General features: G+C 45.9%; 3 protein-coding genes across 3 annotated transcripts; all 3 read right to left on the bottom strand.

The window, feature by feature from the left end:
- Positions 1-91: 91 nt before the first annotated feature.
- On the bottom strand, positions 92-3,154 carry EYB26_007217 (uncharacterized protein; the record flags this gene model as incomplete). Its single annotated transcript, XM_054266489.1, has 1 exon — positions 92-3,154. The coding sequence occupies one exon, from the start codon at positions 3,152-3,154 to the stop codon at positions 92-94; it is 3,063 nt and encodes a 1,020-aa protein (XP_054122464.1).
- A 505-nt stretch (positions 3,155-3,659) lies between these two features.
- On the bottom strand, positions 3,660-4,783 carry EYB26_007216 (uncharacterized protein; the record flags this gene model as incomplete). The annotated part of the gene is made up of 4 exons (XM_054266488.1): positions 3,660-4,270; positions 4,331-4,378; positions 4,436-4,506; positions 4,560-4,783. 4 exons carry the CDS (start codon positions 4,781-4,783, stop codon positions 3,660-3,662), a joined length of 954 nt encoding a protein of 317 aa, XP_054122463.1.
- Positions 4,784-6,452: 1,669 nt separating this feature from the next.
- EYB26_007215 (uncharacterized protein) lies at positions 6,453-7,835 on the bottom strand (the record flags this gene model as incomplete). The annotated part of the gene is made up of 2 exons (XM_054266487.1): positions 6,453-6,584; positions 6,645-7,835. 2 exons carry the CDS (start codon positions 7,833-7,835, stop codon positions 6,453-6,455), a joined length of 1,323 nt encoding a protein of 440 aa, XP_054122462.1.
- Positions 7,836-15,382: the final 7,547 nt, after the last annotated feature.

Here is a 15,382-nt window from a genome sequence, read left to right as displayed (position 1 = left end):
TATTATATCATCATCTCGTGTAGAAATATATATATGGCCTTCAAACAAGGATATCTCAAAAGACATGGAAATAAACCGCCGATGAAACCAATCAAACTCGAATCACAACCCCAACTCCAATCGCCCTCGCCTCTCTTACGCAGCAAGCCAAACATGTCCTCCCAACCCGTCCAACGAGTGCATTCACACCAACAGCTGCGCACCAAGCACGCGCAAATACTTCCTTGTCACGTGTCGAGGCGCGCGCATCTAGGATCCAGACTGGCTCGAGATTTTCTCCCTCTTTCCCGTCGGGTTTATGAGCAGGTTCATGTTTAGGTTTTTCGTTGTGATTGGTAGCTAGATGAGCGTTGCTAGATAAGGGAGAAGATTCTTTGGATTCCGGAAAGACGATGATGGGCGGGACTGTATCTAACCGTAGGTCTTTGAGAGGGACGCATTTGTATTTGTATGAATTGTGTAGCGGGTGGCCTGGTAGACGCGCGTGGTGTTGTAGCTGTTCGTCATGTTCATGTACCTCGGAATTGTCATTATGCTGTGGATCATGATGCGTAACTGATCCACGCGGTGGTTGACAGGTATACGACGAGATGAAAGCGACATTGTGCTTCAGTGGGAAAGTAATCGTAGATGAATCAGGCGTGATCACTTGAAATGAGACTGATGCTCGATCTGCCGTGAAGATTCGTTTGATAGCTTCTGAGCTACAGCAATCAACCGGTGTTGCTTGCTGAGAGAGTATGAGTTTATCAAACTTCACATCAAATCGCGAACTACTCTCGGAATCCTCCTCGTCAACCGGAATCGTGAACGTATCACTAGCCACCCGCCCCTTCCCAAGCGGATTGGATTCACTCGCCACTCTTATCCCCTGCCGAATCCGAGTATTCTTTTGCCGTGCATCTTGAACCCCTTCGATCGAAATCCACGTGTTTTTCAGTTTGACAAAGCCCTTCTCTTCCTTAACTTCTGGGATTGCGTTCACTCTCACCCATCCCATGCATACCTTCGACCCGGGTAAAGCAGCCAATACCCTACCAACGATGCACTTCGTGCTCCACCATGTGTAATCATCGCCGTAGCTGAGTCCACCGTATAGATTGGCTACAGTGCCTAATGCGTTGAGCGCTGCAGGGTCATTTTCGAGTATCGTTGCCATTAGTAATTGATGGATACTTTCGCCGGGCATTACAAGACCCGCGAGCCATGAACGCGAAAGCCATCCTCCTGTGCCTTTATCGGCGGTGTTTTCAGATTTTTGAAGGTTTATGTATCGATGAGAAGGGCTTCTGCAATATGCCTGCTTCTTTTGGAAAGTTCTTGATGTCGGTTTGCTTGTAACTGGTACACTGTACGCAGAACTAACGGAGTTGGGAGTTAAGGCTTGTGTTGTTGTATCTCCGTTATGCTGAAGTAGATTTGACTGAATTCTTGCTTCAACTGTCTCGTGGCCGGGCCAGCCAATCTTTTCCGCAAACACAGCAAGACCTCTGAGTTGCCGTTCTGCACGGCGTGGGAGAACCACAACGTTGTCCCAGTTAGACTCGCATGAAGGTTGTTCATGAGAAGGAAGTTCTTGTCCTGCTTTTGCAGAGCTGGGACGACGCAGAGGAAGGTGATGCGAGATACCGCCAAATTTTGATAGAAGGCCATGAGGTTTCGTCCCAGTATGCGAGTGGGCTTGTTTCTTTGACTGTGACTGCTCAGACAAACTAGCAGCTGGTGGTGTTGCCGGAGGCGTAAATTTGAAAATGAGATTATCAGACGCCCGCTGAAAGAAAAGAATATCCCAATTGACTTTTCCATGTCGCAACTTGTCCAGTGCTCGCATATCCTGCGCTGTCACCGACAAAGTTTTTGAGTGCTGCAAGACAGCCAATTGTACGATAGCATCTAGTCGCAGGAGTAGTTCTCCAGCTAGCAGAAGCTGTATGAGTAGCCATTTCCTTTCCAGACCGGTGGTGAGGCTCAAAGGTGGTTTGCCCTTTTTGGTCTCTTCCGACTTGGTATTCTCATCTTTCAAACAATCCATGCAGTCTCCATCCGTGTGCGGTGGCTTTTCCCAAAGTATTTGTCCGACACGTAATCGCCACTCGGGAAGACTCATATCGATCCAAGCACCCTTGACCGCTAGAACCCTAGTAAGCACCTCAATCTGCCCTTTGAGATCGTCATGTTGATGCTGACTCCAGCCATATGGGGGAGGAAACAGGAATTTTGAATACAGGTTTTTGTGTAGTGTCTCCAGCGACTCCCTGTCCAGAATCGTAATAATCTTTTTATGACCTGATTCATCCGTAGGTAGATGCTTTATCGCCTCCAGTCGGAAATTGGATAGAAACTCCAATCTCTCCACAATATCTTTGATGGGGACATCGCGCACGCCAAGCCGCTTCCAAGCCGCTGGACCTTCACATAACAGTTTGTGTCGATCCAGCACAATCGTCTCACGATTACACAACGAATACGGGTCTCTCGAGTGACTCAACGTATCAAACGCCTCTGTCAACGCCAAATTGGACAACAGATTCGGGCCCAGGATGTCTCCTTGTCCCTTCATCGGAATCGCTCTTTTGTAGCGCACCGCATCGGCAGTTGCCAGCTCCAGAAAATGTCGAAATCCGATTGCGCCGGGTTCCTTGCCATTGACGGAGAGCATGTTGGGGACTTCAAAGATTCCGAGATCGTATGTGGATCGTTTGAGGCCTTCTTCGTATTGCCATCCTTGCTTATCGCTGTTGTCACTACTGCCGTCTTTATTGTCGCGTTTCGATGGTATAGGGAGATGGGCATGCAATGTCGACAAGGTAAACGATTCATGGCGCAATGCCTCTCTATCCCACAAATCCTGGACTGGCAAACCTGTATCCCACGGAAACAAGACATGCGGATACCAATGATTATGTCTCCCTTTTTCGAGAATGAAATGCGGTGCCCCCGAAAACAAATACTTCACATCATCTTTAGTCAATCCTGCCTTCCTCTTCGCTTTGTGTGTTGTTGCTGCTGCTGCTGCTGCTTTAGTTGTTGTGTCGATCTTTTGTAAGGCGTGCTCAATGACGTTGGGGATGTTAGCTGGTTGTTTTGGTTCCTCGTCAAAGGATCGAGTGCGCTCGAGAGGATGCATTTCTGGGATATCTTGATTGTGGTCCATTTTGAGATCTTGTACTACGATGCGGCTCGATCGTACGCTCAGTCCCTCACAGATTGTTCAACCCCGCTGATCAATCAAGCATAAATATTGTATGCATCCGTTCAGAGCAGTACATTACCAAGAAATCAGTGAGGAGCAACCTTATAGAAATTTATAGTCATCCGGATAAAGTTCGGTATAAAAAAAAAAGGCATTACCTGACTGTCAAAATTAGCTAACTACGTACGAAGCTTAAGTTAGGTAGTCACGTCATGGTCATCGGCAGTCGGCAATGGGCGTCGGGAGCTCTATTGTACCGTACCGTAGTGCCGGAAAGGGAAGGACTGTTTAGAGTTAGGACCCTAACTGAGCTACGTACGTACTTACGTATTGCCTGTATATTTTTATATTTTTTTTTTCTTTTTTGATACTGAGATAACTATCGAGTGGATTAAATGGACCTAACTCAAGTATACGGTAGCTAGCATTCTAAACACCTCAACGTCTGTCGTTTCCAATGACGTCATCACAAATGCTGGTGGAAAAAGTCCAACACAGCACGGTAACCCCGTTCGTATTCCTTCTTAACCTCCGGATCCTCCAAGTTAGCCCTAGCAGCCATCCATCCGTGAATCTGGGTATGATAAGTCTCGACGAGGTTGGCAACCTTCAAGTTCGCCTCATAACCCTTGACGGCGGCAGGATCCTCGTCCTTTGACGCCAACAAAGCGATAGGCACAGACACATTTTTCGCATCCTCGGGGTCCAACATGGCCGGATGAATCTGTGCGCCAGCCTTGAAAGCAGTGTCCTTGCCCAAGGTGAGGTTGGCGACTTTAGCTCCCCAGCAATATCCTAGGATACCCCAAGACGAGAAACCGCTGCCGCTGCTGGCTTCCTTGTTAGCATCTGCCAGAATGCCCGGGATCTTGGCGATATGAGCTGGAGGGCCGGCTTTGGTCTGGAAGAAATTGCCTAGTTTTTGCTTGTGTTCATCGGTAGTAGGTGGGTACCAGGAGATGTCGGCGGGTTCGCCTTCGAAGAAGTCGGGGATGTAGACGCGGTATTTGTGGTCCTTGTCGGAAGTGGCGAGGATGTCGGCGCCTTGGATGGTTTGGGGGAAGAAGCCGAAGATATCTTCATCATGAGGCTTTAGACTTGAATCATCTTATGGCGAAAAAGAGAGAGAGCACTTACCGTAGATGACCAAAATGGCACGGGTAGCGTCGGCGGGACCAGTGACATCTGTAGTACATCAGTAAACAGTTGAATTTAAAATAAGCCCAAACAGATCGAACATACAAGTCTTCAATCCTCCAATGGTCTTATATTCGCCCTTGGCTTCATATCCCTTTGAAATAACGGGCGGAATACTATCATCATTAGTAATCTCTCAGCCAATCCGACCACAACTGGTAGTACTCACGAGCAGCAAGCTTTACTAACACCAGCCATTGCGACAGAAGAGCAATGAACAGATCTCTTAAAAACAGAGGATGTGGATATAGTAGTGGTAACAGAAGAAGGAGGAGGAGGATTCTTCAATTGATAGCGCTGGGAAACGGATAAAGCGGATTTTTGTAAGAGACGATCAGTCGCTGTTTTGGTTGCGGTTCTCGAGCTAGAAGCACCATGCGTGAACAATCGCATTGAGGGGAGTGTCAAGTGGGGGGTGGGGTGAGCCGGAGACGGAGTCACGGAGTACTGTCTTGACTACTGTGTTGCAGTCGCGGAGCGAGTTGGTCGAGTAGTTGGATGGGTGACTGATGGTTTTATCTAGATGATGACAGTTGTCTCAGACAAAAGAAAGTACGTAGTAGATTTACTCGTTTCTTCTACCGAAAGCTTGGATGAACGGTTCTGCGTAGGAAGATTCACGATGAGGTCAGTCTCGAATTATGTCATTTCCATCAATCCAGCCAATCGCAGAGCTCAATTGGGACTTCCACTCATTGGCGTTCCATGTCTGCTCTCATGGACACAGTAGCTAGCTCTCTAAGAAGCAAATACATACAATGTAAACAAACTTGTGTGTAGCAGTCTAAACAGATGCGTAAGTTAATCCAAGTACACGTAATCCCCCATACGTGATAGTTAACTACATACTATTACTCCAACCAGCTCGTCGATCATTACCCAGGACAGTAACTAAAGAATCAAGGTCACAGGATTCAGCTTGCCCTAATTCTTCCTTTCTTTTGGGGGAGGCGGTATAGGCACACCCCACGAGAACGGTCCACACGCCCTAGTGATACATAGTACGCTCCCCCAAATTGCCGAATTGGGAAGCACACCCACATCAACATCTTATTATGGGTGATTACAACTCGTCAAACACCCAATTAACATTTTATATTGGTTTCTACATCTTAACCAGTTTAAGATGTGTTTGAAAGTGTGCTCAGGGAGTTTAATCCTGTATATACACTCCATGGATTGTAGGATTAGGGCTATGTAGAGGAAACAATGTGATCTCAAGATTTTGTGTAAGCACCTTTTCCTAGAACAGTAAGTCAACTAACTAGCTAATTAGTTAGTTGGTCAACCTAGTTAACTAAGTTAACTAGTTAACTTAACTACTTAATCACTACGCCTCTAAATTTTATGGGTGTCTCGGAGTTTTGGGTATTGGTTGAACGAAGCCCTTACCCAATTTGGCAATTGGGGGCCAGAGGTGCATGTATCGGTTCCCTTCTGCTGGGTGATGTTGACTTTTTACCTAGTTGAGTAATTGCTTTCTCTGCAGGTTCCTTTCCATCCTCTTGGGGTGAGTTTGGCTGTTTCGTGGTCCCTCATCCCACCCACCAAAGTGGCTACTGTAGATATGTACTACTTATTTGGGTTTTGTGGTTATTTGAACAAATGAGTGAGAAGAAGGTATGTATGTGTATATGTGCAAGTATGTATAAAGACAAAATCAACCGCCTTATTTCTCCTTGCCTCGCCACTGCAAAAGAACCATTTGACCATTCAATCATATTCGGATACGATTAGGAAAGAGGCAAAAAGGCAGAATAGGATATGGAAATGATTTGATAACAAGAATCGAAAGGTAGAAGGAAAAAAAGTGTACTGTTCTGCCGATAGTGGAGAAGAGAAGATGAGAAGAAAAAAGCGTGATGATCGTAAACCATACAGGAATCATCTGTGAATACATGATGTGATGAAGCAAACAGTAATGCGCCCAGATATTTCAAACAACCCTCCTGACACCTTGCTCAGAATGACAAAACTTTAAACAAAAAAGAGGAATCTTGCACAGAATCAAAATAACGAAAACGGTGGGAAAGAAAGTTTACAAGTATGTGTGATGGCTCGTTTAGACGCTGTTTGAAAGGGGGCTCGCTTTATCACTATGTGACTCGACTTTGGTTAGGCTGTCGTCGTCCTTGGTACCGGAATTAGAATTCGTGTCCGTATTTTTCCCGCATCCTTTGACAAGGAGATGTCGCTATAAAATGCGTTAGCATATCAAATTTGTTTACAAAATATGGTTAATAGTAAAACATACCTTGAGAGCATCCTTGCGTGAAAAACTCTTTTCGCAGTGATTACAGGGAAATGGCTTGACAGACAAGTGAATGCGCTTATGTCTTTTGAGATCATGATTTCGGTTGAATGACTGAGGACACTGATCACATTTGAAAGGACGATCATTTGGCGGGGCAGACTGGCCATGTCCTTGATGATGATGCGAAGGATGGCTGCCGTACATATGCTGCATGCTCGCTAGATGACCGCTGGTGAATCCCGGCATCATGCCGGCGGCCATGTTACCCATAAGCGACATCTGTCCATTAGGATTATGTACGTTCGTCATGATTGGTCCCGCCATAGCAGGTAGCGAGTATGAGGGCCATGGTGGCCGGCTGTAGCCCAAATGAGGTGGTTGCATTGGCGGAGATTGAGCTGGTCCAGATTGTAATCGAGGGGTGTATCCGCTCTGGCCGACAGGCGGGGCTCCATACGAGGGGGGGTATGCGCCGGCGCCGACTGATGATGAACTGAATAAGGGGCTCACAAGTGGTCGCGACCCATACAAATCAACCGTAGCCGTTTGGTAATGGGAAGAAGAACCAGAAGTCGAGGGAAGCTGAGTCATAGCTTGCTGTTGTGGATGCTGTCCATGGGATATAACAGAAGTAGCAGACGCAGGTGACGAAGTGGGTATAGACTGTTGGAAAGGGGGAAGATGATGGTTGAGCTCATACTGCGGCGCCATACCTTCGCTCGTCGTAGGCGGTAGACTGGTGCTGCTTCGAGTAAGAGATCCAGACGTGGGGGAGAGCACACTCCGTGGTGGTGGAAAGATACCAGCGGAACTGGGGCCCCATGAAGCTTGGGAAGGAGAACCGTAAGCATACGAGCTCTGGTTTTGCCACGATGGCGGATACGAGGAGACCTCCTGGGCTGCTGAGATGGCAGTAGAAATGCTCGGGCCAGGTGGCAATGAATTGGCCGTGCCTTCACCCGAATGATTTGAAGGCGGGGTGAGTAGACTGCTCACGTTCGATACAGGGTTTATGGCCGATGGCGACGGAAACTTGGTAGAAGGATTGACTAGGCCAAAGTTCGCTGGCGGAGGCAGCTCAAATACAGGAAGATTCGAGGCCGCTGGCCGACGCGCCGTAAGCGGTTGCGGAGCTGGATTTAAATCAAGCGCCGGACCCATTCCAGGAGGAGGAACTGCGAGAGCGGCCATATTGGCTGGTTGGTGACGGTTGAAGCCTTGAGCGGAACGAAGATATTCGGGGTCGAGGCTGGGCGGTGTTGACAAAGATGCCGGTGAAGGAACGGCACCTGCAAGGTTTACAACAGGGTTGACCGTATTCGAACCCAGGGACCAGAATCGGCCACTGAAGTCGCCTGAAGGATCCAGTAGGACTGATTTCTCAGGGATGAAAAGTCCCTAACCAATGAAGCTGTGCACGAGAGGACCGTCGTTGGTATTTTCCAGCAGGGAAGTGTTTGAATACCAGTTCCTAGACTGAATCGACCGAATATATAGGTTGGGCGGCGAATGGAAGTAGAGATGTGTGTGATGATCGAGAACCGTGGGTCCAGACGGGAGTTTATCCAAAATAACGTGCACCAGATTGCATGGTAAAATCAAGTCTGGGAACTACCCGAATAACGCGGAAGCTTAATAATCTCTCTTGTTTTTGTGAACACCAAGTATCTCAGTCGCAGTCGTTGATGGCGGGTGGGAAGCGGAAGCGCTGACCCGATGCTAGCGATAGGCGGTAGTCAGTCGTCGTCGCATCACCAGTAATTTGTCTTCGTGAGAGTTGCTCCGTAATTTTGAGGGTGACTATTCCTATCCACAGCGCCGATGAGAATAACTGGTTTGCGCAGTCTTTTCAACGAATATAATTGGTTCTCCTCTGTTCCTCACACTGGTAATCGCAAGTTTGGATGCCGACCGAGTATGCGACAAACAATTTCACCACGCCCGACGTCTTTTTCTGTCTGTGCACGGAAGCCCCTCTAATTGCAAACACTCACACACAAAATAGGATGGCGAGACGTGACGAGGCGAGGCCAGACAAGTCGACACTAGTATGGCTTGTGACAACCCCCGATAGAGAGGAAGAATGGGCGTTGGACCAAGAAGAACGCGATGAAGAAGGGACAAGAGATGCTCAACACACACGCACACAGAAACACACTAGTTAGTAGTGGGAGGAGAGGAGAAGAGATGAAAGCCCAGCGAGTAAGAGAGGAGAATTAAGAGAAGAGAAGAGAGCGAGAGAAGAGAGAGAAGAGAAAGAGAGAGAGGGACCAGGGCACTGGAGAAGGAGGTATCCGGCGAGGTGGGCGTGTGGCTCCACGATCGTGCAGGCCCAAGTGGAATTAGTCGGTCGGCTGTGGCTCTTCCTCTGTGCTTGAGGGCAGGTCAGGTCTGGACCAGTGTCGCCCAGCGCGGGGAATCCCGTGCTCGGTCTGTCGCCACTGTTTTTTTTTTATCTTGTTTGGAGCTTACTTATATTGATTTATGCACTGAACGATGGCAATACAAGAACAGTTAATTCGTCTAATTAAATTCATTCAGCTTCGCTTAGCTACCAAATTGCGCTGGCTGCAAGCGAGATCAAGGTGACAGGAGAGAGAGGCAATTGGGAGAATAATAAGAAAATATCAATAATACATCAAATACGGTCAATACGGTCAATACGACTAGTTCCGTCGAAATACGGGTACGGTGTGTATTAGCTATTTAGTACCGAATATGGACCTAACAGTCACCGTAGCTAAATGAATCAGTCGTAGATAGCGATTCAATATTCAATGCAGTATGGTTATTTCTGGAAGTGGAATGTTAAAGAGGAAGCAAAAAAGCAAAATAGTAAAAAAGGGGGGTGCGATAAATGTGATTAATAGGGCGCAGCAGCTGTACCTACCTGGTTAGTCGATACGAACAAGCATACTTATCAACAATCAACTATGTATGTACGTATATGCGCACTACCAAAAGAGAAGCGCAGGAAGAAAAAAAGGAAAGAAAGAGAAGAATGGGTGGGCAGTCGCGGGTCCAGCCAGCGGTCTGTACAATTACAGAGCAGATGGTTGTATGTATTTACGGTACGTATCTTACCACCATACTCCGTATAGTGTACGGTCTGATTGCTCAACTCGCCGACCAGCGCGGTAAAATCGTATGGAAATTTCGACCCGATGAAATCAATGACCATGACAGGGTCACAATTGACATGAGCGAGAATGGGATTTGGAGGTTCGCTTCAGTCGCTTGAACTAATAATTCCAGATTTATTATTTGATACAAGTACGTACCAGAGCACTCCGTACGTCCAGCCTACCAGCCAGCTAGTCAGCGAACTATGTTGGATGAAACTATAGAGTCATGTCATTCTTATCACGCTGAGTAATAATGCTGATTCACCATGGCCTCAATAAACAAACGGGGAGGAGGGCCCGAGCTGGCATTCATCAAGTGTTATGTTATTTACGGAATCAATGTGTAATTTATGAATTACGACTAGCGGTGCTGGATGACTCCGTACGAACCTAGGTATTAGCAATCTCTGGTAATTAGCATGAAAAACAACAAATTGCAAATTAGTACGATGACAATCCAGGTGCCTAACGGAGGCGAATGTACGTAGTCGAGTTCTGTCAAAAGTCTGCTGGACATTGCATTTGTAACTACTATAGAATGCAATTTGACGATATACGATTGAGGCGAAGAGCATCTAATAAATTATGGATCAGGATCAGCAACAACGTGGTCGACAGGGCTGGCGGTCCCCTCCGCGCGCCGCCGCCTCAGCCATCGTAGGTCACTTCCCGATTGGGCTTTCGTCTGATCGAGTCGATCTGTTAGTTTCATGGCTTCGTGTGGCTTATTTGTATATTCAACGATGCAAAAAAAAGAGTCGATAATGAAGATGAATGCCATTGTACGTAAAGAACGGAATATTCTCTGAATCGGATACCCCTTATGATACCGACCGTATTTACGATTGGCGATTCGGGATAACCCATACTCAAAAACCGAAAAAAAAAGACTACAGATCGGAAAATCAAAAACCGAAAAGAATGATGGAGAGATTGACAGTTGATCGCGCCAATCGAAATTCTACTGCCCTACAAAAAAAAGAAAAGAAAGTTAAAAAAACAAAAAACGAATCCCTAGAAAAGTAAAATGTGTGCGAAGAGCAACTGCCTTGCAAGCATTGCTGGATTTGTGCAAGATTGACCGATTGTGGAGAAAAACCAAGAGCGAGCGACGATCATGGTGGTGCGCCAGGTGCGGTGCAGGGAAGATCAACATAATTGATCCATTCGATGTATGGAAGTCGATTAAGCTCATTTGATTGATCTAGAACCTTTCTTTTGCTTGTGTTATGTCTACCATCTTGCCATTGTCTTTCGGACAGAAAAGGATCTCTATTCAAGAAGACACACACCCCTTCATATGGAGTCCAGTGAACACAGACAATGAAAGGACAAAACTCTGTAACGTAACATACACGGTACAATACGAAATGTATAATAACATTGTACTAGTACTCGGTACCGTACACATAAACAGCAAAAAGGCGACAGAGCGAACATATCGCGTGGCGTTGGTAATTTGTCCTGTCGACTCCCTTGCATCCGGGGATATGCCTCCACCTCCGCCCTGGCCTAGTAACCCTACAATCTGACAGCGAACTGTATGTTTATCTCGCCCTCTGCATGCAGGGATATTCCTTATTCTGAATGTCTTCAATACACCCATCAAAGGACTATATGTGTACGGGTGTGTGTACCAGAAAGTGAATAACTAATGTCACCATCTGTATCCGATTGGAAAGTACTTCGTAAGTCAACCTTGGAACAGAAAAGTATAAGAGTAAACCCCGAGGAATTACCGACGACATCCATGGAATAATTACCGTACAAAACGATGTATGCCAACGGAGTGTCCGTAATCTCCGTATCGAGGCAGGATTGTACGTAGAGTCCAGAGTCCAAACCTGTTAGAAAGAATCAAAGAAAAAATAAACGGACAGGCATGAAGTCGACTCCACTTTTCGATAAAATAAATCACATGGTCCCAGTTCGATCCCACTTTACAAGTCATGGTTCCGTACGGAGACACCGCAAAAGTGTAAAGTATGCAGTAACGTTCGTATCGGGTGCATTCAACCTAGTTTGACACTCTAATGAAAAATAAGCGAAATGATGAACACTGACAATTCAGGCAAAAATAATCATCATATTATAGCGCAACCACACACACACACACACACTATGATTCGGAATAATAAATGACGGTATTATACCCTGACTATTGAATCTTTTCGACACTGGGGACAGGTTGGATGTATGGACGGAGTATTGTAGTATTGGGCTAGTACCGAACGAGCCTAGAGCCGCATCTAGACTCGGCAGCGAAAGCCCGATTGAGTGGTGAGGAATGGGACTAGAAAGAAGCTAACATCGGCCCCACTCATTTGTATTCATTGTATGATTGTACGGACGCCATACCGATATGTTACGCGGTCCTTCTTTCTGAAAGCTGTCCGGTCAGATACAGATCCGTTATTATTCGAGGGATCATGAATGTCGGCTATAGTTGCAGGTGCTTGTCGGAAAGTGTGGTAGACAACAAAAGACTTGTCATCTCATGATCTGACAGACTGATATACAGGCGTTAATTACCGTTACATCTCGATTTAGCCCCATCTCGACGCTCAAATGGACAGAGCCCTCGGAGTTGTCCAATGCACTGGTGAATATTCTACAATGAGTTACTCAACCTACTCTACGGCATACGGACATTGGACAACGGATACGAGCTAAGATTTAGGCATCGAATCTATCGATTTGATCGTGGCCCGAGACTAGTCCGAAAGGGACTAGAATGTCCATGCTGGCAAGCTCTGCGAGTGGTCAGTTGATCACAGAGCTTGCACCCTAATCCCGAGCAGGTTAGCGAGATATGTACGTTGCTAAAGTCGGTACAGGCCAAGAGGGCATACCATGCTGGATTTGGCCAAGGCTCGGACGCTAGGGTAAATACAAACTTATCTTGTGATTGGTGTCTTTTGTCGTTCTTGACTCTGGAAATACCTTCAAAGTCCATATTAATAGTACTGCATGCTAGGATATGTTGGTTACTTTGTTTCTACCATCAGGGGTGATTTAGTGAACCCCTTCTTTGAGTCTCCGATACTCCTGGAGAAGTACGTCCGCACCCCGTACCTAGATAAACAATTCATCCATTGACCAATCATCATGCTTACATGAGTGGGGCCGTTGTTCCTGTTCCTACCTCATAGTAACTAATTTTTTTTTCCTTGATGGTTAATGGATTATGGTTCCTTGGTTTTGGAGTTGAGATGCATTCCGAGCGCCTCAAGTCACCGACAAATGAGATATTCTAATTCTATTCATCATACCGAGTATCTTACTATCTACCACGTCCAATGTCGCAAGATCGTCCGAAGGACATTGATGTGCGTACACGATTCCATTTAGAGAGACCCACCATGTAACTAGCTATCACGCCCGCCGTCCCTGGTCATTAAGGATCAAATACCGAGCATCCGCAGTCAAACAGAATTTCACTTTTTGACACGTTCACGACAACCCCATAACAAGACCATTTAAGTTAGGCCGACTTAAACGGCAACATGCAAATAAGCTAAGTTAATTATCGAATGTGAAAAGTGTTCCTATCAGCTAATCACGTAGCTCGATAACTAACTTAACTAATGCTCCGTAGTTCTAATATACGTACTACTACGAGTACAGTAGTATTTCCCTCCCGTCCAAGAATGGTAATCTTCCTAGCTTATGTTTCCGTAAACTAGTCCAGGTACGTACTAACGGTAACGTCTAACGCTGCTCGAAATAGAAGCGGAATATTTCTATAGTACATACCACCATTCAGTGGCCAAAGTGTCTATATTAGACTTTTTGATAGTTCACTAGTGTTGACTAGTGGCCCAGCACGTTCCTTTCTCAAGGTTGCGTTTTGGTACGTACTGGTAGTCTGGTACGTGCTGGCGCTCCGTCCAGGAACACCCCCACTGCGTTACTCCCTAGTAGGCAACACACTAATTTCAAAAAGCTAGACTTTGTACTCGTACTCTTTTTCGCTGATATCGCGAGTATCGAATCATGATTGATAGGAAAAAGTCTCTTTCTCCGGTCCAATCAAGACAGTTTGTTCCTGTCCACACTGAACAGCAGAGCGGAGTTTCTATGATTGTTTGGTCAAAGCCCCAAAGTGGTCATGAATCATGAACCAAGAACGAAACATAGAATGTGGCTCTACTGTGATGGATAAAGTTGGAACCAAATATTGACATGCAATGGGTCATGTGAGCCCATCTTGAACAGTCTTTTCGCGTACATATGCAACCCTCATGTCGACACTCGCATTTGAGCGCTTAGATAGGGCACGTAGATAGGGCATTAAGATAGGGCAGATTCTCTTGTCTACTTCTGCCGGTCACTTACCGATCTCGTCCAGCAGTATGGTGACTTTAATGTATCCTGCATGGACACGTAGTTCATGGCCAAATATGATCATACTACGCTACGGAGTACGCTGATTCGAAATATGTCTGGTGGGTTCATCCTACCCCTAGGATTTAGGTGTGCCACTTGTGTAGGTTTGTTATCACCTGTATGTGTACTCCGTAAGACGAGATGACTCGTACCCATCTACAATGTAGGCCCTAGAGTATCGGAGAATAGCCCATGCTTTTTCAGGGTTTGTGTTCCTATCGATTTAGAGGCGCAATTTCATGTAGGACTACTACGTAATAATCCATCGGCTGGCTGAGTGGCTTACTACTGTTCGATGGCTGACAGATGGGCTAAGCGTTAGTTGGATTATTTCTTGTCCCTGAAGTGGCCAAATTAGGGTTGTGGCGGCCTTGAGCTTCATTTCAGTTCTTGATATTGCCAATTCCATATACTACTGTAGTAGATGAATTGTCCTGTCCCAGGCACGATAACCAATCTCGTTCAACAATTGTTCTAATAACCAAACATGAGTCTCTATACGTGATAACTTCTCTGCACGTATACATTACCAACATTAACTCTTTAAGTGTCTCCCTGGTAGTATTCGTGATGACCTACTAGTAACATACCTAAGTTATAGTTACACCATCGACCTGACTCATCCCTAGATCAATCTAGGCCCATCATCAATTTTCGACACTTTTGCTGATTGTTGAAGTACGTAGATGGGCCTATAAGAAAAGTAACCTCATAGCATGTTCCATTTTTTTATCACCACAACTTACATACCACTCAGATAGCGTATCAAAGTAGATGTTTTTTTTCTCCCCCCACCGCACGAGACCATCGGCATTGACCATGCGCGTGAGATACCTTTCTTCTTTGGAGGAAACGAGAAGGCGCTTACTTCGATTGATTTTACCTGTCTTGGGTATAGACTCTATCAATTGCTCAACGCACCCTGTTGACCGTGATTGTCCTGATCTGTCATTTCAGTCAGTCCCTCCTCTAACCCTAATATGTGGTTGTATGGTATACCAGATTCGAATTAGGTAAATTGCCTACATGTAGTAAAGACAGCTCTTGATGGGTCTTATTCCTTTGGTTTTTATTTTCGTTTTTCTACATATGTATCTACTACCATCAAGTGTTCCAACGTAAAATATATAGCGGCTTTTTACACAGAATAATGACTAACTACGTGTACCACACTGATAAAACAGCAATGCATCATCATAAGAGATCAGTTGGTCTTCTCATCCT

This window comes from Talaromyces marneffei, chromosome 5 (assembly GCF_009556855.1).
Source record: "Talaromyces marneffei chromosome 5, complete sequence".
Classification (NCBI taxonomy): Eukaryota; Fungi; Ascomycota; class Eurotiomycetes; order Eurotiales; family Trichocomaceae; genus Talaromyces; species Talaromyces marneffei.
The sequence above is the reverse complement of the archived record's forward strand: the minus strand, read 5'-3'. Positions and strand labels throughout refer to the sequence as shown.